At 43.9% G+C, this 26,736-nt stretch overlaps 1 protein-coding gene across 3 annotated transcripts in view; it reads left to right on the forward strand.

The window, feature by feature from the left end:
* The first annotated feature begins 426 nt into the window (after positions 1-426).
* The window catches only part of FUBP3 (far upstream element binding protein 3), a 106,280-nt gene continuing 79,970 nt past the window's right edge, over positions 427-26,736 (forward strand). For 2 of the 3 annotated variants that reach the window (XM_040324654.1, XM_040324655.1), the window contains exons 1-2: positions 428-623; positions 16,865-16,970. In XM_040324654.1, the coding sequence (XP_040180588.1) occupies positions 534-623; positions 16,865-16,970 (196 nt within the window). In that variant the 5' untranslated portion in view covers positions 428-533. Of the gene's footprint in view, positions 624-16,864; positions 16,971-26,736 lie in introns of all 3 variants that reach the window. The other variant, XM_040324656.1, reaches the window with a different exon arrangement.

The following is a 26,736-nucleotide window of genomic DNA, read 5'->3' on the forward strand; positions in this document are numbered from 1 at the left end:
GGAAACGCACTTGTGCTTGGTCCCACCTGTAGGTGTAAACCAGGGCTTCCATGTCCCTGACTGGGTCATTAGTACAGGAGTTGTGATATCAGGGAAGTATATATATAAATATATAGTAGTAGGTCAGTGAGGGGGCAGGGTGGTCCACGTGGCAGGCCTGTCTCCCTGGGGTGGGAGGTGATCATGTGATGTGTACACAGTATGAGGTGCTGCACACACCAGTACTGAGGAGGAGGACCCCTCCCCCAATCCCAGGGAGGGAGGTTATTCGCCCCCTCCTCTAGAATACTCAGAGCGCGGCTCAGACTCACACATAACACATGTCTGGATCAGGGACTTCCGCTGCAGCCTCGCTCTGACTCGGACAGACGTCATCCTAGGACCGCTCTATGCCTTGCTAGATTTGGGTCACCCCTCTTCCGGCGGAAGTAATTGTCGCTGTATCGGCCTGAGCTTCCGGTTCTGGGTCCCCGGGCGCAGTGAGTGAGGTCGGTGGTGAAAGCGGCGGCCTCCTCCTGTGGGTGGCGGGTGCCATGGCGGAGCTGGTGCCGGGACAGAGCGCGGCTCCCGTGGGGATCAAGTCAGAGGGATTCGCGGACGCGCTGCACCACCGGGTCCGGCAGGTGAGGCCGGCCGTGTCCGGGAGGGGAGCAGGCCGCAGCTCAGCCTGAGAGAGTGGGAGGAGGGGAGGGATTCCTGGGCCACACGGCGGGGAGGGGAAATAGAGACAGCCCGGGGATGCTGGAGGACTAATAGGCCGGAGGCCTCGTCCTAGGCCCTGACCCACGCCTTTCCACACTCAGCACCTCCTCTGACCCACAGAGCTAACATTTCACCAGCACATGTCTGACCCACAGAGCTAACATTTCACCAGCACATGTCTGACCCACAGAGCTAACATTTCACCAGCACATGTCTGACCCACAGAGCTAACATTCCATCAGCACATGTCTGACCCACAGAGCTAACACTTCACCGGCACATGTCTGACCCACAGAGCTAACATTTCATCAGCACATGTCTGACCCACAGAGCTAACACTTCACCGGCACATGTCTGACCCACAGAGCTAACATTTCATCAGCACATGTCTGACCCACAGAGCTAACATTTCACCAGCACATGTCTGACCCACAGAGCTAACATTTCACCAGCACATGTCTGACCCACAGAGCTAACATTTCATCAGCACATGTCTGACCCACAGAGCTAACATTTCATCAGCACATGTCTGACCCACAGAGCTAACATTTCATCAGCACATGTCTGACCCACAGAGCTAACATTCCATCAGCACATGTCTGACCCACAGAGCTAACATTTCACCAGCACATGTCTGACCCACAGAGCTAACATTTCACCAGCACATGTCTGACCCACAGAGCTAACATTTCATCAGCACATGTCTGACCCACAGAGCTAACATTTCATCAGCACATGTCTGACCCACAGAGCTAACATTTCATCAGCACATGTCTGACCCACAGAGCTAACATTTCATCAGCACATGTCTGACCCACAGAGCTAACATTTCATCGGCACATGTCTGACCCACATGGCTAACACTTCACCGGCACATGTCTGACCCACATGGCTAACACTTCACCGGCACATGTCTGACCCACATGGCTAACACTTCACCGGCACATGTCTGACCCACATGGCTAACACTTCACCGGCACATGTCTGACCCACAGGGCTAACACTTCACCGGCACATGTCTGACCCACAGAGCTAACACTTCACCGGCACATGTCTGACCCACAGGGCTAACACTTCACCGGCACATGTCTGACCCACAGAGCTAACACTTCACCGGCACATGTCTGACCCACAGAGCTAACACTTCACCGGCACATGTCTGACCCACAGAGCTAACACTTCACCGGCACATGTCTGACCCACAGAGCTAACACTTCACCGGCACATGTCTGACCCACAGAGCTAACACTTCACCGGCACATGTCTGACCCACAGAGCTAACACTTCATCGGCACATGTCTGACCCACAGAGCTAACACTTCATCCTTTCCAACCAATATCTGACCCACAGAGCTAACACTTCATCCTCTCCAACCAATATCTGACCCACAGCTAACAATTCATCTCCATCAGCACATGTCTGACCCACACAGATAACACTTCATCCACTCCAGCCAATGCCTGACCCAGAGAGCTAACATTTTTTTACACCCCCCCCCCCCTTATTCCCCCACAACTCATGTTATCTACTCACAAGCAGTGTGAGGTGTACAGAGTTTTCTCCTTCATCCATCTGATGTCAGAACTCTCCCCACCCCCTACAATGATGTCGCCTGCAGAGCTAGAACCTCATCTTACTCACTCGGTGTCTGAACCTCACAACAACATTCTCTCACTCTGCCTGTCATTGAAACCCAACACTTCCTTTCTATCTCAGCCAGTAAGTGATGGAGCCACAAAACTATCACACTACCTCACGCAACTTGCGTGTGAACCCCAGAGCTAACACTCAGTTTCCACAACCAGTGTCTGCCCTGTAGGTATCTCTTTCCCACTGAGCTTAACGTTTTATCTTCTTCAACCTATATCTGACCCCCAAAAGCTTATCCTTCCTACCACATAACCATTGTCTGATCCACAGAGCTTACATTTCCTTCCGCACAGTGTCTGATCCACAGAGCTTACACTTCCTTCCGCACAGTGTCTGATCCACAGAGCTTACACTTCCTTCCGCACAGTGTCTGATCCACAGAGCTTACATTTCCTCCCGCACAGTGTCTGATCCACAGAGCTTACATTTCCTCCCGCACAGTGTCTGATCCACAGAGCTTACATTTCCTTCCGCACAGTGTCTGATCCACAGAGCTTACACTTCCTCCCGCACAGTGTCTGATCCACAGAGCTTACATTTCCTCCCGCACAGTGTCTGATCCACAGAGCTTACATTTCCTCCCGCACAGTGTCTGATCCACAGAGCTTACATTTCCTCCCGCACAGTGTCTGATCCACAGAGCTTACATTTCCTCCCGCACAGTGTCTGATCCACAGAGCTTACATTTCCTCCCGCACAGTGTCTGATCCACAGAGCTTACATTTCCTCCCGCACAGTGTCTGATCCACAGAGCTTACATTTCCTCCCGCACAGTGTCTGATCCACAGAGCTTACACTTCCTCCCGCACAGTGTCTGATCCACAGAGCTTACATTTCCTCCCGCACAGTGTCTGATCCACAGAGCTTACATTTCCTCCCGCACAGTGTCTGATCCACAGAGCTTACATTTCCTTCCGCACAGTGTCTGATCCACAGAGCTTACATTTCCTCCCGCACAGTGTCTGATCCACAGAGCTTACATTTCCTCCCGCACAGTGTCTGATCCACAGAGCTTACATTTCCTCCCGCACAGTGTCTGATCCACAGAGCTTACATTTCCTTCCGCACAGTGTCTGATCCACAGAGCTTACACTTCCTTCCGCACAGTGTCTGATCCACAGAGCTTACATTTCCTCCCGCACAGTGTCTGATCCACAGAGCTTACATTTCCTCCCGCACAGTGTCTGATCCACAGAGCTTACACTTCCTTCCGCACAGTGTCTGATCCACAGAGCTTACACTTCCTCCCGCACAGTGTCTGATCCACAGAGCTTACATTTCCTCCCGCACAGTGTCTGATCCACAGAGCTTACATTTCCTCCCGCACAGTGTCTGATCCACAGAGCTTACACTTCCTTCCGCACAGTGTCTGATCCACAGAGCTTACATTTCCTCCCGCACAGTGTCTGATCCACAGAGCTTACATTTCCTCCCGCACAGTGTCTGATCCACAGAGCTTACATTTCCTCCCGCACAGTGTCTGATCCACAGAGCTTACATTTCCTCCCGCACAGTGTCTGATCCACAGAGCTTACACTTCCTCCCGCACAGTGTCTGATCCACAGAGCTTACATTTCCTCCCGCACAGTGTCTGATCCACAGAGCTTACATTTCCTCCCGCACAGTGTCTGATCCACAGAGCTTACATTTCCTCCCGCACAGTGTCTGATCCACAGAGCTTACATTTCCTCCCGCACAGTGTCTGTCTTGCTGAACCAGCATCTTCTCAGCAGAGTTCTTCCATAGTTTTGTAGTCACTCAGACATGATAATGGAAAACCTTGTACACAGTTCACACATGCAGGTGTCTGGCCAGATTTCCCCTCCATATGTTTTAGTTGTTGCTGTTCCTGAATGCTGAGCTTTCTATGTATAGTAACATGTTCAGTAGGTTTGAGCAGCCTGTGATGTGGAGCTACTAATCACAGCATTGCTGGAACTTTAGGCTCCCCAGCTGTAGAATAGACTATGGCCTGACCCGCAGAGCTTACATTTTTTCAGCATCACCACTATTACCTTCTTACTTGCCTGAAGATCTCCGCTTCCTCATCTCTGAACTAGCCTTTTTGTGGACTGATCCTTTTTCTTAGTGGGTTTGAGCAACCTGTGGTGTCTAGATGTTGTGGATTCTACAAATCCTAGAATGGCCTGTTGAGGAGCTTGGGACTTATTGTTCTCCAACATCTTGAAAGACATTGAGTGCCAACAGTTTACTCTGTCCCTCCTGCTTTACATCTCAAGAGTGCAATTCTTCTTCAAAGCTAACTTGCAAGGGATTTCTTGCGCTACTTCCCTTCTTCTTTTATGTCAGGGAATCCTTTGATGTCATATTGTTATGTAGCAACAAATCCTACCTTAACGGACAACCAAAAAACTGGCCATTACCTATACTGGGCCTTGTAGTTCCTCAGCATCTTGAAAGCCACTGGCTGCCTGCCTCTGGGATCTAGACTAACCATTTCATCTCCTGCTGACTGTCCTTCTGCCTGGAATTTATGGCTCCATAACTTTTCTAATTTGTGTTATGGACTGCTGTGTTTGTTATACTGACCCTGCTGTCACATATTAACAAATAAAGTTATATTTTAATGTCAATGTCTTTTTCCCCTTTCTCTTACCTGCTTCTACTTTCTTTGTAACTCTTCTTGTAGTATAATGTGTAAATACAGAGGTAGTGTCCTAAGCAAAAGCATGCAATCTGGAATAACTCATCACAAGTTACCGAAGGAAATATGGGCTAGGGAATTATGTACTTTGTATGGTTTTTATTCTTCTTTTTTTTTTTTTTTTTTTTTGTTACTGTGCTTTTTTTTTTCTCCTCTGCTTGAGAAATTTGTATCATGCTAGTTCAAGGGTTTTTATGCATTTCCCTGGGTCAACTGTGCGTATACGATTTTTTTTATATGGAGGTTTTCTATTTCTTTTTCTTTTGGTTGAATTAGAATGTTAAAAAAAAAAAAAAAAAAACACACCCCATCTAACTATGTAATATGCTGTACCAAAACCGATACATTGGTGCCTGAGATATTAGAAGTCAATCAGTCAGGGTTCCCCCAGAGCTTTCTCCGGGGGTTCCTTAAAGTGGGGTTCCACTTTAAGGGAGACTACACAGGCACCTTGGACAGGTAAGTGTCCTTATTAAGAGTAAGCAGCTACATTGTTTGTAGCTGCTGACTTTAAAAAAAAAAAAATCATGGGTGGAACCCCGCTTTAAGCTGTAGCAAACTTACCTCCTCCCATTTAATCGCATCACATACCTCCCAGGACCATCATCGCTTGGCAGAGCCAGCTGCATGATACCAATGGTCTATTTGGTTGTCTGTAAAGGTGGTGTATTGTCACAGTTTGCTGCCTATCCTAGAATGCTCCGGAGGTCACGTGGCGGCCAACTGCACATGCGCGATGCGTTCTAAAAGCAAATGCGATGCGTTCCAATGGATTCACGACAGTGCACTCCAGTGAAACCTCGGTCGGCATCCAGGCTCTTTCCTTAACATCCCCGTGGATTGGAGGATGTTAAAAAAAGAGCCAGGAGGCCGAGCGAGCGAAGCGAGCCGCCTGAGCGAAGTTAGGACGTGAGGCCGACTGGCCACTTTCCTCTAAATCCACGTCGCCCTGAATGCTGGGTTCGCTGGTGTGTACTGTCGAAAATCCATTGGAACGCATCGCACTTGCGTTTTTAACGCATCGCGCATGCGCAGTTGGCCGCCACGTGACTTCCGTAGCATTCTACGATAGGCAGCAAACTGTGACACTACAGTGGCATTTTGACTATCACTGTAAAGGGGCATTTTTACCAATAATGTTAGGGGGTGTTTGGGGCTGCAACCAACGATTATTTTCATAATCGATTAGTTGGCCGATTATTGTTTTGATTAATCGGATAACAGCCTTTAAAAAAAAAAAGCATTTTTAAACACTTAATACCCGGACCATTATGCAGGTAAAGGACCTGGCCAGTTTTTGCGATTCGGCACTGCGTCGCTTTAACTGACAATTGCGCGGTCGTGCGATGTGGCTCCCAAACAAAATTGGCGTTCTTTTTTTTTTTTTGGTGGTATTGGATCACCCCCTGTGTTTTTTTTAATTTTATTTTTTGCTTATAAACAAAAATAGAGCGACAATTTTGAAAAAAAAAATGACAATATTTTTTACTTTACATTACACATTACGTGCTTTTCTGCAGCTTCTCCATTGAAGTATATTGAACCAAAAAAAAAAAAATGGCACCGTTTTGCGTTAAGAACTTCTTGCCCTTTCCAAATACACAGCAGCTGAAAATAAATCATGAACGTGTCTCATAGGAAAACATGTAACTGAGCTGAGGTGTGACCCAGGCCTCAAATGTTTAGTAACATAATGGGGTTAAAAAAGCAATAAGTACAAAAAGAGCAAATAATCGCTACTGTAAGGCCCCATTCACACAAGGCGGACTCCGTCGCAGCGGAGTCCGCCTGCTCCCGCCAGCTCAGTGGGAGGTCAGTCCGCAGATCTCCGCTGAGCTGGCCGATGACAAGCTCCTCTTTGCTCACTGAGCGGGGAGGGGCTTGTGCAGCGCCGCTGATTCCTATGGAGCGATCTGATGAAAACGGACAGCATGTCATCAGATCTCACCCGATCCGCCATGGATGGATGGGGATATATCGCCATACGTCTGATTTTGGTGGATAGGGTCAGATGTCAGCGGACATGTCTCCTCTGACATCCGACGCTCCATAGGACTGCATGGAGCGGGCGTTCAGGTCGGCCGTCAAAACTGACAGGCGGACCTGAATGGTCCGTCCGTGTGAATGGGGCCTAAAAGGTTAATTTTTTTTACTGTGGGACAGTGAAAGTAATATTAACAGATTTGCTTTTTTGTACTATAAAGGGCTAATTTTAGTTTTAACCCCATTATGTTACTGGCCGATTAATCGATTATGAAAATTGTAATCGATTAATTTCATAATCGATTAGTTGTCGATTAATCGATTAGTTGTTTCGGCCCTAGTGTTGTTCCTACTGGCCCAGAAAGAAAGGAGATGATCAGAGACTGCAGACACTATACAAGAGATCAATGCAGCCTTGCCAGCAGTGCCTGTCAGATGTAGCCTCGCCGTTGCCCAGATCAGAGCGGCAATCTCCGTGTCACGGAGCTGGATTTGAATTTCCCGGCCGCAGTAAAAATGTCCTGCCTCCTGTGATCACTTCACACTGATTCAATGTCCCGCCATTAGATCAGTGTGCCATCTATCACAGGAGGCAGGACATTGCCACCCTGGAGGACTGGGGTGCCCCAGGATGACACCCCCGCAATGGGCGACACCTGGAGCAGACTCCGCTCCTGTATCGGCGATCCATTATCTGCATTTGTTTTTCTTTCTGCCGATGCCTAAAAACAGTTTTCGTCAGCCGAAATTTGGGTGCACCACGATCGGGTTTACAGCCACTTTAAGCCCTGTACACATGGGCCAAATGTCCGGCGCCATCGGCCAGTTCAATAGAAACTGGTAGACATTTGGGCCGTCTGTACTGTAGCTGGTCCAACAGCAGCTGGCCATTTGGTCAACTTCTATTGAAGGGACATGGCTGAAAAGGGTCTGCTGACCAAAAGGTTTTCTGGTAGAGGGCTGTCCCCCCCTGTCAGAACACAATAGAACAGGAGAGATCATGGTACTAACATTGGATAGTTAGTACAGCGGTTCCAACCTGAGCTGTCAGTTTTTTTTTTCGTTCAGCCTACTGGGTTGAATGGAAAAAAAACTAGCAGTGTGTACTAGGCTTTATATTATTGAACAGTTGGAACATTGAGAGGTAAAGAGATAATTGACATCAGTGGTTACTGGGAAATAAAAACTCTTCATTGCCCAGGAAACCCTTTGGAATCCTAGGGTTCCTCAAAAGTTTTCTCTAGAACCCTGGCTGAGAAACCATGTCCTAGACCCTTGTAGGCATTCAATGTCCTGTGACAATTCCTACGTCTTCAAACACTGGCTGGATTGTCTTTCTTTATCATTGTATTTTGTTTGTAGTGTTTAGACATTCATGGTTTAAAACTGTTATATAAAGTCTTGAGATTTCTAAAAAGTAATGGAAATCTATTTATGAAGAAACTGGGCAGTTCAATGGCTGTTTACTGGCTCTTGGGCCCAACTGGACAGACTAGCCTGCCTTTTGGATTTGTATATTAGTTTGACGTACAACTGACCTGGCTTAAAAGATTTCCTAAGAGTGCCGATCTTCAAATCGGTCTTTGGTAAATTGGTATAAGGAAGGGAAATGGCATAGGGGAATCTGCGCTAGGTGAAAGCAATAATAAATGACCTTGGATCCTAGGTTTGGGCTGCACATGGTGCATGGACTTCATCCTAAGATCAAGTCATCGTCCTTTCAGACCTAAGGTCCAACTGTAACATGACACAGCCTTTCTTGATAGCTGTATACGTTATGGATAAAAAGTGTTTATTGTACCCTGAAATCTACCTTTTGTCTTTAAAATGGCAGGGCGTGTCTTGGTATGATGCGAGTACCTAGGCATTCCTGTGCCTGCAGCCTCATAGCTAGATATCTGCGGTGTGACATTAAAGGCAAAGTCCACCTTGATGGGAAGGAAAAAAAATAATTATGTATATGCTGATCACCACACTCTATTGCAATCTACAAGTCCATTTGTAGATTCCATTTTAAACTTAAAATGTTGGGTTCCCACTCACTTTGTCTCAATGACACTGGGATAAACAGCGAGGGAACACGGGCCATAAAAACCCGGCAAGGGTTTTAGTCCTTTTAACTAAATAAAATAATGGCTATACTTATACTTATATTTAGATATTGTTGTTTACCTTTTTAAAGTGGTTTTAAATTTTTTTTTTCTGGGTTGCTCCTTCATATTGTAGTGAATTTTAGATATTTGCAGCTTCCCTACATTACCGCTGACCTGTAAGCCCCCATTCACATCTAGGCGTTTTTACGCCTGTAGCGCTACGTCGCTGCCGCCAGAGGGCTGGAAACACATTTCCCTCTATGGAGATGGTTCACATCTCCACGCCTGACGCCTGCAAAAAGGTCCCGGACCTTTTTTTCAGGCGTCTTTCGGCGTTTGGCTAGGAGATGGGAAGCATCTCTATAGAGGGGGTCAATCTGGGGCACATCTAGGCGGACAATACCGGCGTTTTGTCGCCGCAAATCGCGGTACAAAACGCCGCTATTTGTACCGCGATTTGCGGCGACAAAACGCCGCGATTTCGTCCGCCTAGATGTGAATGGAGCCTTACAAGTATGCAGTTTGTTGTGACTTCACTGCATAATCCAGTTCATTGTCTCCATTTATAACCAGTTTTGGTCAGACTAGGCGAGGGAATCTGACAGTTGTAACATTTCAAGTTCTCTTTCTGTTTGATAACAATGGGTCACTAGTGGAAACAGGATGAATCTCCAAGATAGGAATCAATAAATACCTGACAGGGGATCTAAAACTAGAGACATTCTTGCAGTGAATTGAGACATTTCCATTCCCTTATGACGGGAGATGTGTAGTATATTGGGGGGTACAGTAGGGTGCTTGGTTCACCTCTAGGTTATCAGTCGTAGGATGCAAACTGAATGCACTTTGTTTTCTTTGCTAAAATCAGCAATTCAGCATTGGGTTCCCCCAACTGAGCAGAAACTGATAGCATATCTATTTTTCTCATGCGGCTTTGTTGTAATTTCAGTGCCCCTGAATGTCACAGATGTTTGTAATCTTACCCAGCCCCATACTCCCTTACTAGAGCTGCTAGCAGGAAAACACAGATAATGCCTGGATTTGTTGACTTTTCTTGACCCAAACTTCACAAAAAGCTCTGGGAAACGCGGCAGCGGAGTTCCATTTAATGGGGTTTTATTTTTACTGACGACCAGGTTTTGCAGGACTCTTAATTTGTCATAGTGGGCTTCCTATGACCAAATCGGCATAGTTATCACCTGGAATAGAGGGCTGCTAAAGGTAGTGAAATTGAATCAGAATAGGAAAATTATTTCATCTTGGTAGTAGTGGCCTACTAACAAAACTACTAATACTACTTCTAAAGAATTGTGTATAATATGGTTCAACTGCCAGCCGTGTGTGTTTTCTTGTGGAGTCTTCGCCCCCCCCCCCAAAAAAAAAAAACTTTGTCTTGTGACAGATGTAAGAACCGGTTCATATTGTTTTTTTTTCGGGTGCTCTGCATGCGTTTTAGGGTTGTGAACTCCATATAACATATTTGATGAAAGCGCATCAAAGCAAGACTTTTATTTTATAACATACCGCATATAAAATGTGACATATTACCTTCACACTTTCAGGGATTTAGAAAGGGTGGATTTGTTTTAAAATCGCTAGAAAAAAGGCTTGATTTAAATCATAATTTTTAAAGGGCAACTGTCATTTCTGTCCTGCAGACGCTCCTCCTTTTGACCCGCCATTGACACACCGACAGTCCCATTCCCTTTAATGGGACGGCTGGTGATGCGGCAGTGACACAAGGTGAGGGACGTGGCGGCAGCTGGTGAGTGGATGCCCGCTAACAGGCATTGCCATGATGGATGTGAAATGACAGGTGCTCTTTAAATGTAAGGACTTGCTGGTAGTTGGTATCTTTTAATATTTGCAAACAATATTAAAGTTTCCTATTTAGAATTGGTAGTAGTTGGGTTAGTAGAGCAGCGATATCGGAACCGATTCGGTCATACAGATTGTAGTGTACATAGATTTGCAAAACTATGGGGGTTATTTACAAAAGGCAAATCAACTTTGCACTACAAGTGCAAACTACAAGGCGCAAAGTGCACTTGAAATTGCACTGAAAGTGCACTTGGAAGTGCAGTCGCTGTACATCTGAGGGGTAGATCTGAAATGAGGGGAAGCTCTGCTGATTTTATCATCCAATCATGTTCAAGCTAAAATGCGTTTTTTTTTCCACCCCTTGCCTGCCCCCCTCGATTCTACAGCGACTGCACTTTCAAGTGCTCTTTGCACTTGTAGTGCAAAGTGCATTTGCCTTTCGTAAATAACCCCCAATGGGATAAAGGAATATTCCTGAACTTTGTTTTATCTCATGGTTACTGTGAAATTGAGTGAATTAATGCAGTGCATGTTATCTCTGCTTCCTGACCCCCTTAGTTTACCAAAAATGTAAAAATTGCAGAATTTAAAGCATTTTGCTACATAACTAAGCTCCATTTCATGCTGAATAAACTAAACACTACTTTTCTTTTTAAGATACATTAATAATTTTGATATTTATTTATTTTTTTTACTCCAAAAGCATTTTATTAAAATAAATTTGATAAAAATCTAATTAAAATCATTTGATGTCTATCCACCCTGTCTACTTGCTGTACTGAATATATGAGCAGTGCAGCAGCATTGTCATCCTATCATCACAGGAAGCTGCATTAGGTGGACTTCACTGACTGGCAGGGTTACTAAGGCTGCTTTCACACGGAGGCGTTTTGCAGCCGCTATAGCGCTAGAAATAGTGCTTGCAAAGTGCCCTGAAAGAGCCTCTATGTCAATATTTTAAGGTTACATTTTTAGTGACTTTCTCAATGCAGCATGCAACAATAGATTTCCAGCTAAAATATTTTTTTTTAATTTTTTTTAGGCCTGCCTTTGACAGTTTTGTAGGCATTTTCTGCACACTTGTCCTGACGGCAACAAAAAATATACAGAAGTTCTAATCCTTTCCCTATCTATTAAAACTGTTTGGATTATACATAATATAGTCATTTAAGTAAACCTAAATAGGAACTTTACTCTCAGGCATTACTAAATAGGAAAGTATATCATTTGAGATTTTTTTTTATTTTTTTTAAATTTCTTAATTTACTTCCTGGTTTCCAGGCCTAGGCAAATGATATCATGCAGCCCAGGGGTCTTCAGGAGAGGAGAAGGTTTTTTTTTTAAGCTAAGCACAACATCCTATCTGCATGCTGAGGGAAGGGCTGATGGATTACAGAAAGTAAATTAGTAACTTTCTGCCCTTACTCAAGATGAGTGGCTATCTTGAGTTAGGGCAACAATCTGCCCTTACTCAAGATGGCCACAAACAGAAAAGGGAGTGTTTTTACAAAGTGATTTCTTAACAAAATAAAGCATTGAGACATGGATGGTTGGGGGAGTTTGCTTTTGAATTCTAAAAATTTAATTAATTAAGCAGTGTTTGTGGTACTCGGTTGCCGCTTTGATTCATTTATATTAGTGTGTTCATATAAATAGGGTACAGATTGGAGAATGGGTAGAAAAAAGCAAATATTTCAGTATACAATATTTGCCTACAATTTTTTTTTTTTTTTTTTTTTTTTTTAATTGCAATGGCATTCTTGACGATATAGATTAATGGCATGTACTAGTCCTTTACATTAACACATAAGCCAATATGAAAGTGAGAAAAAACTTGTGACTTATCCTGGTGACCACTGGATGGGAAATGGAAAATGTTACTGTTGTCACTGTGACAACTGTCTAAGAGAAGATTTTCTACTCACTTTGGGGATTCTCATTTCACCCCCATGGCAAATGGCCAAATACCGCCTGATGGGTTTTAACCATTCCTTGCTCTAAAAAAAAAAGAAAAAAAAAATATTATTACAAATATACATTTCTTTTAAACCAAAGCTTTACCAAAGCTTCTGAAACATTCAGTGACGGGAAGAGGCAGCTTTAATGTAATTCTATTGAGGCATCTCCTTTTGTGATCCTCTGTGAATCTCTGTACTTGGGACCAGAAAGCCTATAACAGCTATCTAGGTAAGTAGCACCAGCATTGGCAAAGTTTTATTTAAAGTGGAGTTCCACCCAGATAAGTCAGCAGCTACAAAGTGTAGCTGCTGACTTTTTTAATAATCGCACTCCCCTGTCCAACAATGTGGGCAAACAAAGCCCTGCTTTTCTCCCCCCTCCTCTCTTCGGTGCTGGTGGCATTACTGTGGGCGCCGGGCATGCACTGCGCATGCGTGAGTCGCACTGTTAATGGCCGGGCAATCTTCTGGGAGGTGTCCCAGAAGATTGCACGGAGGGAGTGGTGTACTTCCTTCTGGAGCCCCAGGAGGGAGTGGGAGCTTTCTTGTCCGCTTTTGCGTGGGGGGTAAAACTGCCCCGCTAGCGGCTGAAATGCGCCACAAATCCGCCCATAGCGTCGGGGGTAAAAATAGCGGAGTTTTACCGCCGACGCTTTGGACGGCTCAGTGTGAAAGGGGTCTAAATGCGGAAGTTTTTGGGTGGAACTCCCACTTTAATGGTTGTAAACCTCAGATATGAAATACTGTACAAAGTGTTCTTTCTGTCTGCTGCATCCTTCCTCTGCTGTCTGCACAAGTCACTTCTGAACAGTTTTCCTGACACCAAGAGAAAAATGGTGACAGGGAAGGGACCTCCAGCTGATTGACAGTCTCAGCTCTGTTCCTGGCTGGTGTGTCCCTTCCCTCCAATCGGCTCTCGGACCTCAGCTCCCCACCACCTGCTTTTCAGAGCCGAGAGATCCTGTGTAAATTCTGCACTTTGAATGCATGTAAGGGGAAGACTGCTGCAGATAAACAGGTATAACTTGGAGGATGATTTGTTAAATATCCGTGTATCACCTGAGAACAGGCGCTTTACTTTTTTTTTTTTTTAATAACTAAAATGGCCCTGCCCCCTAGTGTGAACACATTCATTGATTTTAAAGGGAAGCATCTTTCTTGAGCTTTTTAACCGGAAAGTGCTTGAAAGACTGTGAAAGCGGCTTACAAGGGGAATTGGGACATATAAGTATCATTTATCCTTTCTTGGGCTTATCCATCTACCAGCCTTTCCCTAAATGATGAGAATATGCTGGCTATGACAAACCAAAGTAGACTCCTCCTGTCTCTGTATGATATATTCTGTAGTTTTATGTGCAGTACCTCGGAGCTGCGAGTTAGTTGTAAGTCTTTGCAGAGGTTGAAGTCCAATCTGCTTGCACTATGACACAGCTGTCACATTATAGGAACGGCTACCAGCATTTCTTTTATTATAGATATGAGGGGCGTGAGTGTTTTAAAGAGTAACTCCTCTTTTGTTTCCGCTCTGGGTGATCTATTTACACTGCAAGGTTTTTAACAAACTTTGTTGCCGATTCCTACCTTTTGGTATTCTGAAGAAACAGCTGTTTGTGTCTGAAGTGTGTAAAGTGAATGGTAGTGACTATATCATTATTCATCGGCTGCTGCACTTGCAGTGTTCTAGGGAATAAAGTGTCAGGATAGGCAGCCCTTTAGAATGTCTTCTGTCAAACAGGGAGGACCACACACACATCAGATCTTGTCTGGTTCCTGTTGAACGGCTACGTTTTGATCTGTGGACACCTGGCTTTAGGTTAAAAATGGTGGCCCTGCCCTTGGTGGCCTCGTCTCAAAGTTTTCTGGCTTTCTAGTTTGGATTTGTAAGGGATTGCCATTGCTGTCATGTTTTTAGTATTATCTGTGCACCTTTAGGGAGATTTTTCTTAATGGGCCAAAGCGCTAGCTTGATCATTTATTCATTAAAATGGTCAGAATAAATGTAAAATTCTGGCCAATTAAAAACTCGCCTAAACGTGTTTGAAAAATCAGGGCTTGGGTGCGTTCTTAACGCTGATTTCCTCCTGTCAGGAGAAACAGCGTTTACAATAAGCCATTGTGCGAGCGCTCGTCTTCATTCTTCAGTTAGGATGGATTCGTGCATTTTGCAGATTTGCACTACAGTCCATTCACCATGGTTTCCTATGTAACACGTTCTGTAGTGCAAATCTGCAAAAAGCTCTAAAACTTCATAGGTCTGAATCGGGCCTTATGGAAGTTGCTGCTTCTGGTGGGGTTGTCTCGCCACTGAAGGTGGAAGCATCTAATTCCCCTGTACACACGATCGGAAATTCCGAGTCCAACTGACTTTTTCCATTGGAAATTCTGACCGTGTGTATGCCCCGTTGGAAATTCTGACCGTGTGTATGCCCCGTTGGAAATTCTGACCGTGTGTATGCCCCGTTGGAAATTCTGACCGTGTGTATGCCCCGTTGGGAATTCTGACCGTGTGTATGCCCCGTTGGGAATTCTGACCGTGTGTATGCCCCGTTGGGAATTCTGACCGTGTGTATGCCCCGTTGGGAATTCTGACCGTGTGTATGCCCCGTTGGAAATTCTGACCGTGTGTATGCCCCGTTGGAAATTCTGACCGTGTGTATGCCCCGTTGGGAATTCTGACCGCGTGTGTATGCCCCGTTGGGAATTCTGACCGTGTGTATGCCCCGTTGGGAATTCTGACCGTGTGTGTATGCCCCATTGGGAATTCTGACCGTGTGTGTATGCCCCATTGGGAATTCTGACCGTGTGTGTGTATGCCCCGTTGGGAATTCTGACCGTGTGTGTGCCCCGTTGGGAATTCTGACCGTGTGTATGCCCCGTTGGGAATTCTGACCGTGTGTATGCCCCATTGGGAATTCTGACCGTGTGTATGCCCCATTGGGAATTCTGAGGAATTTAGATGGAGAACATGTTCTCTTTTACTCCGATGTGATTTTTGGTCGGACAAAGGTCCGATCGTGTGTACGGGGCATGAGACCGTTTTGGTGGATTGTTCCTACCTAGCCAAAACATTTTTCTAATTTTGGATGCGATAAAAAGTTAAAACGATCAGATTTTTTATTTTTTTCTGCTGATGTCCCCTTCCGTTCACTTTCACTCAGTGCCAATGTCACCCGGACAAAAAGTGAGGGACAATCCAAAATCTTATGCTTGAACGTGTGTGTGTGTGTGTGTGTGTGTGTGTGTGTGTGTATAGACGGGAAAGCTCCCAATGGAGATCTCTTCTGGTGGAAAAGTGGGATTTAAAAAAACAAAAAAACCTTTAGTCGTGGGTTTTGAACTAATGACCTATACCAGCCAATAATAACTTCCCTTTCACTCTCCCATACTGAAGTGAGTGAAAGGGAATAATCTATTTACTGTTGTCCAGGACATCTCTTGCTTTAGACACTTTAATAAATATTCTCCTTCTCCTATATTTCTTACATGATCTTTCACTCTAGACAAAATCCTTTTCCAAACATGTATATCCTGTGAGATTTCTCTATGATCTTAGTGTGTGTTCCCTTTTGGTGAGCACACCGCGTGTCTATTGTGAAGGTCACACAGATTAACGAGAGCAGACTAGTGTTGCTTAGATCCCCAAGTGTCACATTGACTTTTATCTACCTGTATGCACGCAGTTATTATTCTAGCATCGCACCATAAAGAAAACTGTACATAGAACGCCTCTCTGTTGTCAGAATTCACTCCTCACCCCAGCAATAAAATGACCAGCTGTTGTAGAGTCATTGACTATTCCATGTTGGAGATAAGCTGAACCGTTGCACCTGTTCGATCTCGGCTGTGCACGCCTGTCCGTGTCACCAGCTGTCACACACAGGAAGTTACCTTCGCCTGTTCATCCACTTTAGCCAAAACGTCTGAATGTAACTCCACTCCGGAATGCTGCAGAGTCTGGGGCCAATGCCTTCTCCCATTTCTTGTCTTACAGATTGCTGCTAAAATTGACGGAATCCCGCACTTGAATAATGCAGGATCTCTTGTGGACCCAACGGTGTACGGTTATGGCATCCCAAAAAGACCGCTTGATGACGGAGGTAACGTGCTCAGTTTTCGTCTTCCTTTTTTTATTTATTTTTATTTTATATATCTACCCTTTGTCTAAATCTTTTTCAGTTTTGTGTTTGTTTTTTGTACTGTATGTTCTTAAAGGGGCCGTTCTACAATGGATATTTCTGTTTTTTGATAGATGCTGAGGGGCTGGCTCCAATTTGGCACCAGCCCTTTCATGTAGGGTTTGCATATGTTTACTTTTAGGCTAATTACATTTTTAGCAAGTGCAGAAAAGTACCTGGCTATCAAACAAATCCAATAAAAAAATAAAAATAAATTCAAAGTAAAATGTTTTAGACCCCTGATACACTGAGGCGTTCAGGCGCTTTAGTGCTAAAAAAAAAAAAAAGCACTGGTATTGGAAGCAGCTTCTTTGCAGCGGTGAATACACTGCTCCTAAAGCGCCCCTTCCCATTGAAGTCAATGGGAAGCGCCTTGGCAGCGGCACTCCTGTTGGCGCTTTTAAGCCTTTATTTGGCCACTAGCGGGGGTTAAAAGAGCCCCGCTAGCGCTCGAATAATGCCTGTAAAGCGCCTCTAGTTTTAGCAGTGCTTTATCAGCGTTTTTCGGGCACTGGCAGTGTGAAAGGGCTCAGTCAATATGTATTCTGCTATGTCTTTGGTAGAAAAAAATCTCAATCTTCATATATTGATCGGTTTGTGCAAAAGTTATAGCGTCTACAAACTATGAGATATGTACTGGACTTTTTAATTATTTTTATACTAGTAATGGCGGTGATCAGCGTCTTATAGTGGGAGTGCGGTGGACAATCGTACACTGAAACCTTTGAGTGTTTGCGGGAACCATTAACACTAATACAGTGATCAGTGCTAAAAATATGCACTGGCAGAGACAGGGTTAAACATCTGGGTGATCTAAGGGTTAAATGTGTGACTAGCCAGTTGGGTGTGTTGCAGGGAAAGAAAATTCATCCCTTGTAAGAACGGAGCTCTGCCTTGTTTTAAGATAGGTAGAGATGCGCTCTGTGTGCCAGCAGACATCCATTCACAGACTCCTGCTGATCGGCTTCTGCTGTGAGGAATCGCAACAGAAGCAGCACGTGCGCCCTGTAGCAGTAAATCTGCTTTGGGGTGGGAGGAAAGTGGTCCAAATGAAGGCGAGGAACTCGGGTGACTCGCTTCTCTTTAATACAGTATGGAGTCGTATGCTTGCCAACATCAGTCAGCGGGCCAGTGGTTCTGAAGGCGGAGGGGCATGGGGAGGTTGTCAGGTGATGGGTCATACAGCGCTACAATCTTCCTCCCTTTTATTCAGTAACCTGTAAGGCTTCATGTACACTAGCAGCTCCTAAACTTGAGTTTAGGAGCTTTCGACATTTTTATCGTTTGCCAAAGCTCCTAAACACAACTCCGTAAAAGCCTGTGTCCATGTACACATAGGCTTTTAGCAGACTTTAGGAGCTGCTACTGTTGGGTGAGCTTCAACTGCCCTCTCCTGAATGCGGAAGAATCGCATTCAGGATAGGAAAGTTTTTACCTCCAGCCGTGGGAAAATGCAAAATCGCAGCCTCATAAATGTAGGCAGTGTGTACATGAAACCTTAGGGCGCTCTAGTGGCACATTTTGGCTGCTATCAGCACCTCTCTCATAAGATGCAGTCATGATCGAGATGCAGGCTGCATTTTTTTGGAAGAGGACATCAGCTTAGCCATGGTAAGCGGGTGAATTTACTTTTGAGCTGTACGCTATAGTGCTGGAGGGATTATGGTTTTTGCCATAAACTGTATATCCTTTTTTTGCAACCTGGGGTAATGGATAAGGAAGTGAGCATCCCTTGTTTGCATGTGTTTCAGTCCGTAGGGTAATCTAAGGCTGTATAAATACAGATTAGAGGGTGTCGTTGGATGTGCAGGGTTCCCTAGAGGGGTGTGCTACAAAGTTTGGAGAGGGGCGCTCATCTCCGGTAGTAAGCTGTAGCCCCCGACCATAAAATGAGGTACAGGCGGTTGTTGCACTTCTAGTATGAACATGGTGGCCTTTACAAGAATCCTTTTTCCAGTTCTTTGGTGTTAAAGGGGATGCAAAGTTACACTTTTTTTTTTTTTTCTTAATAGCTTTCTTCCAGTCCTCCTTCACTTACCTCTTCCTTCTATTTTGCCGAGAAATTCTCACTTCCTGTTCTTCTGTCTGTAACTCCACACAGTAATGTGAGGCTTTCTCCCTGGTGTGGAGTGTTGTGCTCGCCCCCTCCCTTGGACTGCAGGAGAGTCGGGACGCTCTCTGCGTTGCAGATAAAGGAGCTGTGTGTTAGAGGGCGTCCTGACTCTCTTGTAGTCCAAGGAAGGGGGCGAGCATGACACTCCACACCAGGGAGAAAGCCTTGCATTACTGCGTGTAGTTACAGACAGAAGAACAGGAAGTGAGGATTTCTCAGAAGAAATAAGGACATTTAAAGGCAAAATGGAAGGATGAGGTAAGTGAAGGAGGACTGCACTAAGGTAAAGGAAGCTATTTAGGAAAAATAATTGTACCTTTACAACCACTTTAATATCAGGCTGGATTAAAATCATGATTTAAATCACTAGTAAAAAAGCTTGCTTGAAATCAACTGGATTTTAAATCATTTTTAAAGAGCAACTGTCCTCTGTCCCGCAGTGGCGGATCCTCTCACCCGCTGTTGACTCACCGACAGTCCCATTCACTTTAATGTAGGGGTCTCCAAACATACTAAACAGGGGGCCAGCTTACTGTTCTTCGGTCTTTAGGGGGGCCGCACTGTGGCCATTGTAAATAGAAAAGATCCCGAAACCAGGGTGGGGGGGAGACAATGCCCCATCTTTTGTGTGAGAAATTGTGCCCAATCATTGGTGTCATTGGGAGGATTCATGCCCCCATCATTGGGCCAAATTGTTGGTGTCATTGGGTCCAATTATCAGGGTGATTGGGAGGAATTGTGTCCCATCGTTGGTGTTAGTGGGCCCAACTGTTGGTGTCATTGGGAGAAATTGTGGTCCATTGTTGTCAGTGTCCCATTATTTGTGCAAGTGGGGAAAAAGTGTACCCCATTGCTGTCAGTGGGAGGAATTGTGCTCCATCATTGGTGTCATTGGACCTATTTGTTGGTGTCCTTGTGAGGAATTGTGCCCCTTGACTGGTGTTGGTGGGCCCAGTTGTTGGTGTCATTGGGAGGAATTACGTCCCATTGTTGTTAGCAGGGGAAATGTCCCATTGTTGGTTTCAGTGGATGAACCGGTGCCCCAAGAGCCGAGAAAAAGCAAGCAAAGGGCCATATCTGGCCCCCGGGCCGCAGTTTGGAGACCTCTGCTTTAATGGGATGGCTGGTGATGCAACAAGGTAAAGGGAACGTGGTGGCAGCAGGTAAGAGTGGATGCCCGCTAACAGGCATTGCCATGATGGATTTTAAATGACAGCTGCTCTTTAAATGCAAGGACTTATTCTTGCTGGTAATTGGAATTTTTTTATATTTCCAAACACAATGAAGGTTTCCTATTTAGAATGATAAGCTGTCAGGTTGGTAAAACAGCGATTATCAGAACCGATTCAATCATACAGTTTGTAGTGTACATAGATTTGCAAAACAATGGGATAATGGAATATTCCTGAACTCTGTTTTACCTCATAGTTACTGTGAAATTGTGTGAATGCATCAATGCAGTGCATGTCATCTCAGCTTGCAGAGCTTGGGTTTATTGAATGAGTTTACCAAAAATGTTAATATTGCAGAATTTACAGCCTTATGCTACATAACTTGGCTCCATTTCATGCTCAATAAACTAAATTATTTATGCGTCTTAAATAGAAAACCATCTTTTAGATTTTTTACGCCAAAAGCATTTATTTAAAATTTGCTAAAAATTCACAAAAATCTGATTTGAAATAAAAACTTTTATTTTCAACATTTTATTTATCCACGGTGGTTAATACTAGAAATTGTGTTTCCGAATACCACTTTAAAGAAGAAAAAGTAATTATTTGTTTTTTTATTATTATAATTTAAAGTACATTTGTACTTGATGCCTATTTGAAGGACCACACAGACAGAAGTGTAACTTGCTGCTTACACTCGCCTCCCCTAAAGCTATGAAACGCACAGCCTTCTGTGTGTGCGCCATAAAACGATACGCTAAAATGTGTTGTGTAATAATGTATAATGTGATTGCCAATGTGCTTGTTACAGCACTGGCTGGTGTCCACAGTACACAGAAGCAGGGTGGTGGCAGAGGTCATAAATGTTTGTGCCAAGGCTCATAACTGTGTGGCACTAAACATTTCCTTCCTGACAGACTTTAATGTGGAGCTCCAGCCAAGGCACTGAACTAGTTTAGAGATGGGTTTGGAACTTGTTCCAGATATTATGTGCTGGGTGGGGAAGTTTGCCCCCACTTTGCATCCTTGAGACAGAATTCCACCAATGACTAGCGAGGGGGGAATCTGTGAACGTTTGTCCTGTGTCTAAAGGGACAGGATATGACAAAAACAAACGCTAACTGGCATTGGTTATTGCCATTCAGGTTCCTATTAAAGTGATTCTAAAGGCGGAAGGTGTTTTTCTTAATGCATTCTATACAGTACAACAAAAAACCTTCAGTGTCCATCAGTCCACCTAATACTCACCTGAGCCCCATCTCGTTACAGCGCCTTGGTCGCCTGAGACTTTCCCTCCTGTTCGTCTAAGATAAAGCAGCGGGCACCATTGGCCCCCGCTGCTGTCGATCAGTCAGTGAGCCAATGAGGGGGGGGCTGGACAATTATGCTTTTGCAGAACACCCACAAATACCAGAGTGAACAAGCCACCATGCCTGGTTTCTGCACTGCAGGCTATTTAGTCTGAGCAGTCTGGTAGCCCGTGGCTTGCTAGTTTCTGTTGGGAATTTTGTCTTCTCTTCCAGCCCTTGCAACTCTTTCACCACTGCAAAGCCTCAGCTTGTGTAATGTAAAGATTGCAGGGATTTGGAACTGTTCTTTCTTCTGCCATTTGTCACTGCTTTGTTTACTCACCTTTAGCCCTGAGCCAACTGCGTGTGGAGTGTATAAATAACATGTGCCATGTCATTTGATCCTATTATATTTTTAATGCTGTTCCAAGTTGTCTAGTTACACGGCCCTGCACGGAGTCTCCTGCAGCAAGAGGCCCATGCTTGGTGACTGCAGATGTTTGGAGAGCAGCTGTTGGCTCTCCATGCACGAGAATGTATGCGTGTATATAATACTGGGCAATGCACACTTTCTTGTTCACCGAGGTACACCGGAATTCAGATACTGAATTATTCAGCAGCCTATAGAGGGCTTGGACAGTGGAAAACAAAAAAGTGACCAGCGTGATTTATATACCCCCCCCCCCCTCTACTCCGTATGCCAGTATTTTAGGAGGATGGACACTTCCTTTCTGTTGGGAAAAGTTATGTTTTTATCTCTGTCTCTGTATGCAGCTACCTGGTTCCTCTGCAGTAGCTTTGGGGGCTGTACCCAGACCTTCACTGGACAGACAATTGTGAGGCTTTCTTGGATTGTGACCTTCAGGGGCCATGGGCCTTGCATTATGGTGCCAACTGCAAAGCGCTTTTCAGGTTTAGAGCCATGAGTGTGGATCCAACAAAACCAGTCTCGACAAACCACTGATGATCCCTGTGGGAAAAGTGCCTGTGTTTAAGGATCCCCTTAGATTCTTTCCAAGATCCTGTTCTATCTGGCAAGCCCTACCTTGCGACCTGCAAGTTCTTCAGATTTTTTTGTGTAAAAAGGATTGATAACAGCATACCAATTGACACGGTACAATACATGCAGAGTAGAACAGTCACATACCGAAATGCAGCTTAGGCCAGGCAGCATATACAGTAATTGTACAGTATTCATGAGACGGGTAATACACAGTAAACGATCCTTACAGGAGTCAAACCAACAGTAAAACACACCACCCCAGCGATCAACAGAAAAGTAGGTATCTGGGGGGGGGGGATACTAGGTGAGGGTCCAGGGAGCCCATACCTTTTCATATTTCCACTGACAACCCCAATTAAAGGGGTTGTAAAGGTACAATTTTTTTATTTTTCCTAAATGGCTTCCTTTACCTTAGTGCAGTGCTCCTTCACTTACTTCATCCTTCATTTTGCTTTTAAATTTCCTTATTTCTTCTGAGAAATCCTCACTTCCTGTTCTTCTGTCTGTAACTACACACCGTAATGCAAGGCTTTCTCCCTGCTGTGGAGTGTCGTGCTCGCCCCCTCCCTTGGACTACAGGAGATTTAGGACGCTCTCTACGTTGCAGATGGAGAAAGGAGCTGTGTGTTAGTGGGCTTCCTGACTCTCCTGTAGTCCAAGGGAGGGGGCGAGCACGACACTCCAGGGAGAAAGCCTCACATTACTGTGTGTAGTTAGACAAAACAGGAAGTGAGGACATTTAAAAGCAAAATGGAAGGAGGACTGCACTAAGGTAAAGGAAGCTATTTAGGGAAAGAAAATTGTAACTTTACAACCCCTTTAATGTACGTGATCCTATACATAGGTAGGGCAGCCTCAATCTGCACCTCCCAGGAGGAAAGGGACGGAGGGGAAGGGGCGATCCCTTTTAGGAGAATTTCCTTCTTGGCATAAAATAAAAGATGGGAGAGGAGCAATTTCAAGTGGTGAGAGCGATGTGCATCCTCGTGAACCCCTAGCAGGGCCAGCTCTGGAAGTGTCGTAAGTGACAACTGGAGTCTTGTGTATATTTCACTAAACGCCGCAGACCAAAAGGTCGCTATGATGGGGGGTCACTGAACCGATCTCCATGCAGCTCTTGCAAGTCTTCTATAGTACCTGTGGCTAAACAATTCTAGGGCTTCTATTCCAACCTGTTTTACAGTTTCCTAACCAAAAAAGGGGTAATTTTCCCCATCCAAAACTTCAAGGCTGTGAGTGTTTTCGTTTTGGTCTAGAAATTTCCCCTAGAAATCAACCAGATCTATTCCGTTTTGTAAACGTATTTTTTTTGTTGCTGTTGCCCAGCCCTCAAGTCGGTTTTGGACTTTCTGACCGTCTCTGAATTCTTTCCCTCAATGAACATCCAAGACCATTTATTTTTTATTTTTGTGCTGGCTTTAAATTGATTTCTTGGCGTTCATTGAGGTCTGATTCCTCGGACTGTAATCATGCTCCTTGTATTACTTTTACACCAAATTAGGCATGTTGGGAATGGAAAGGGCTATATTGGGCTGTTTTTTGTTTGCCAGTGTCCAGTCCTCATGTAGGTAGCTGTATAGCCCAGCAGTCTTTTCCTGTGTCCCTCGAACTCTTAAATTGGTTTTATTGTTGGTACAAGTATACTTTTTATTTTTTTTTTGTTGACACAACACAAAGCATCCTATTGCTTTGGTAAAGAGGCAGACCAACCTGACTGACCTGACGAAGTCTACCAAAAGTATGAAACATTTGTTCAGTGAACCGACACTTTAAAAGAAGGCGTTCTTGTTGGTCCAGATCGGGGTTTAAAGTGGTATCTTGTACATGTGTATGCCCTTGAATCTTTGTTTTAATGGGCATTGTTGTACACTATTGTGTGGTTTAATGACCTGTGTTTTTTATTTTTATTTTTTTTTTATGTCCTTTGGGATTGTGTTTTCAAATTTTCTCCATTTGAAGACTTTTTTTTTTTTTTTTTTGTGTGATTATAAATATAATGGTGGTTTGGTATAAATATTGTGTCCTACATATCCTTAGAAATAATGCTCTGAAGAAAAATAAAACGTATAAGTCCATTAAAATGGACCTGCTTTCAAATATGAACTTACTTTCCCTGTGTCCTAAAAGGTAGTAACCCCATACTCCGTCTCCCACAAGGTTGGTGTATCTCATTTGCACTGACCTTGTTCATATTATCTACAGTTTCTTTTCATCTACTCTGATTCTTTGTATGCCTGCTTTGACTTCATCCTTTGAGTATTCATGAATATAACTTTTTGCACTTTTGTTCCAGCATTTTTAACTAATTGTATATAAAAATAATAAAAGGTAGCAGAAGATTTTAAATGCCTTCCCTGCAGAAGCTGCTTCTCTAAAATTCCCATAGGCTGGTCATGTGATCAAATGCCTTTGGATATATGGTCGTGATTTCTAGGTACATTTTTATGCTTTGGTTATTCTGAACTCTAATGCTACGTGCACACAATCATTTTTCGGCATGAAAAAATACGTTTTTCGGCATGTAGAAAAAACAAAGTTTTTCCAACTTCATCATTAAAACGACGTTGCCCACACACTGTTAAAAAATAAAAATAAATGCTCTAGCAAAGCGTGGTGACGTACAAAACACGTACGACGGCACTATAAAGGGGAAGTTCCATGCGGATGACGCCACCCTTGGGGCTGCTTTAGCTGTTTCCTTGTTAGTAAAATAAGTTTTGCGCTTTTCTGTCTGTTACAGCGTGATGAATGTGCTTACTCCATTATGAACGGTAGTTTTACCAGAACGCGCGCTCCTGCCTCAGAACTTGCTTCTGAGCATGCGCGGGTTTTTAACGTCGTTTTAGCCCACACACGATCATTTTTTACAACCCGAAAAACAACATCGTTTAAAACGTTGTTAAAAAATGCAGCATGCTCGGAAAAAAATGTAGTTTTTCAGAACCCGAAAAATGATGTGAAGCACACACACACGATCATTTTAAATGACATTTTTTAAAAACGTTTTTTTTTCATGCCGAAAAATGATTGTGTGTATGCGGCATGATTCTAGTCTTTAACAAAGACAGGTGGCACTGAACTTTAACAACTAGGACAGTGATGACGAACCTTGGCACCCCAGATGTTTTGTAACTACCTTTCCCATCATGCTCATGCACTCTGCAGTGTAGTTGAGCATCATGGGAAATGTAGTTCCAAAACATCTGGGGTGCCAAGGTTCCCCATCACTGACCTAGAAGATAGTTGTAAATATTAGTTTTAAAGCACACACATTGGTCCCATCCCCATCTATTCGATCATTGCAGCTCACCATTTTAAAGAATTGTATGATGCCATTCTAATAGTCAATATCTGTCCAGCCAAAACCCTTTTGGTTTGAATAATGATAAAGGGTTAGAACCTAGTTTTTATTTTTATTTTTTATTATAGGTAACATTTTGAGTTTTTTCGATAAAGTACAGTATCAAGTACATAATACAAGAATATAAGTGACTGTTCCCAGAATATAGAATTATTATGCAGTACCAGTAGGAGCGACACTTACTGGAACATGGAGATTAGTCTATAATGGGGTCTCCAAACTTTCTAAACAAAGGGCCAGCATACAGTTGCGAGGTCTGTAAACACAATCAGAAAATGTCCCAAAAAACGCGTTTGAAGTGATCATACGATCTGATGGCTTGTGCTCAGCTTTCTAGAGCTGATCGCGACGGTTCATCTAATATCTGAATGGTCAAACACAAATGGGGTGGATATAAATCAATGATTTACAGCATTTTTTTATTTTATTGTTTTTATCTAATGTTTTCTATTTAAGATACATTAATAATTTAGATTATTCAGCATGGAATGGAGCTTGGTTATGTAGCATGAGGCTGTATATTCTGCAATATTAAAATTTTTGGTAATCTCATTCAATGAATCCAAGCTGAGATAACCTGTATTGATGCATCACACAATTGCCCAGTAACCATGAGATAAAACAAAGTTCAGGAATATTCCTTTATCCCATTGTTTTGCAAATCTATGTATACTACAAATTGTAGGAGTGAATTGGTTCTGATATTGCTGTTTTACCAACCTGACCGCTTATTATTCTAAATAGGAAACT

Source organism: Rana temporaria, chromosome 9, assembly GCF_905171775.1.
Source record: "Rana temporaria chromosome 9, aRanTem1.1, whole genome shotgun sequence".
Lineage (NCBI taxonomy): Eukaryota > Metazoa > Chordata > Amphibia > Anura > Ranidae > Rana > Rana temporaria.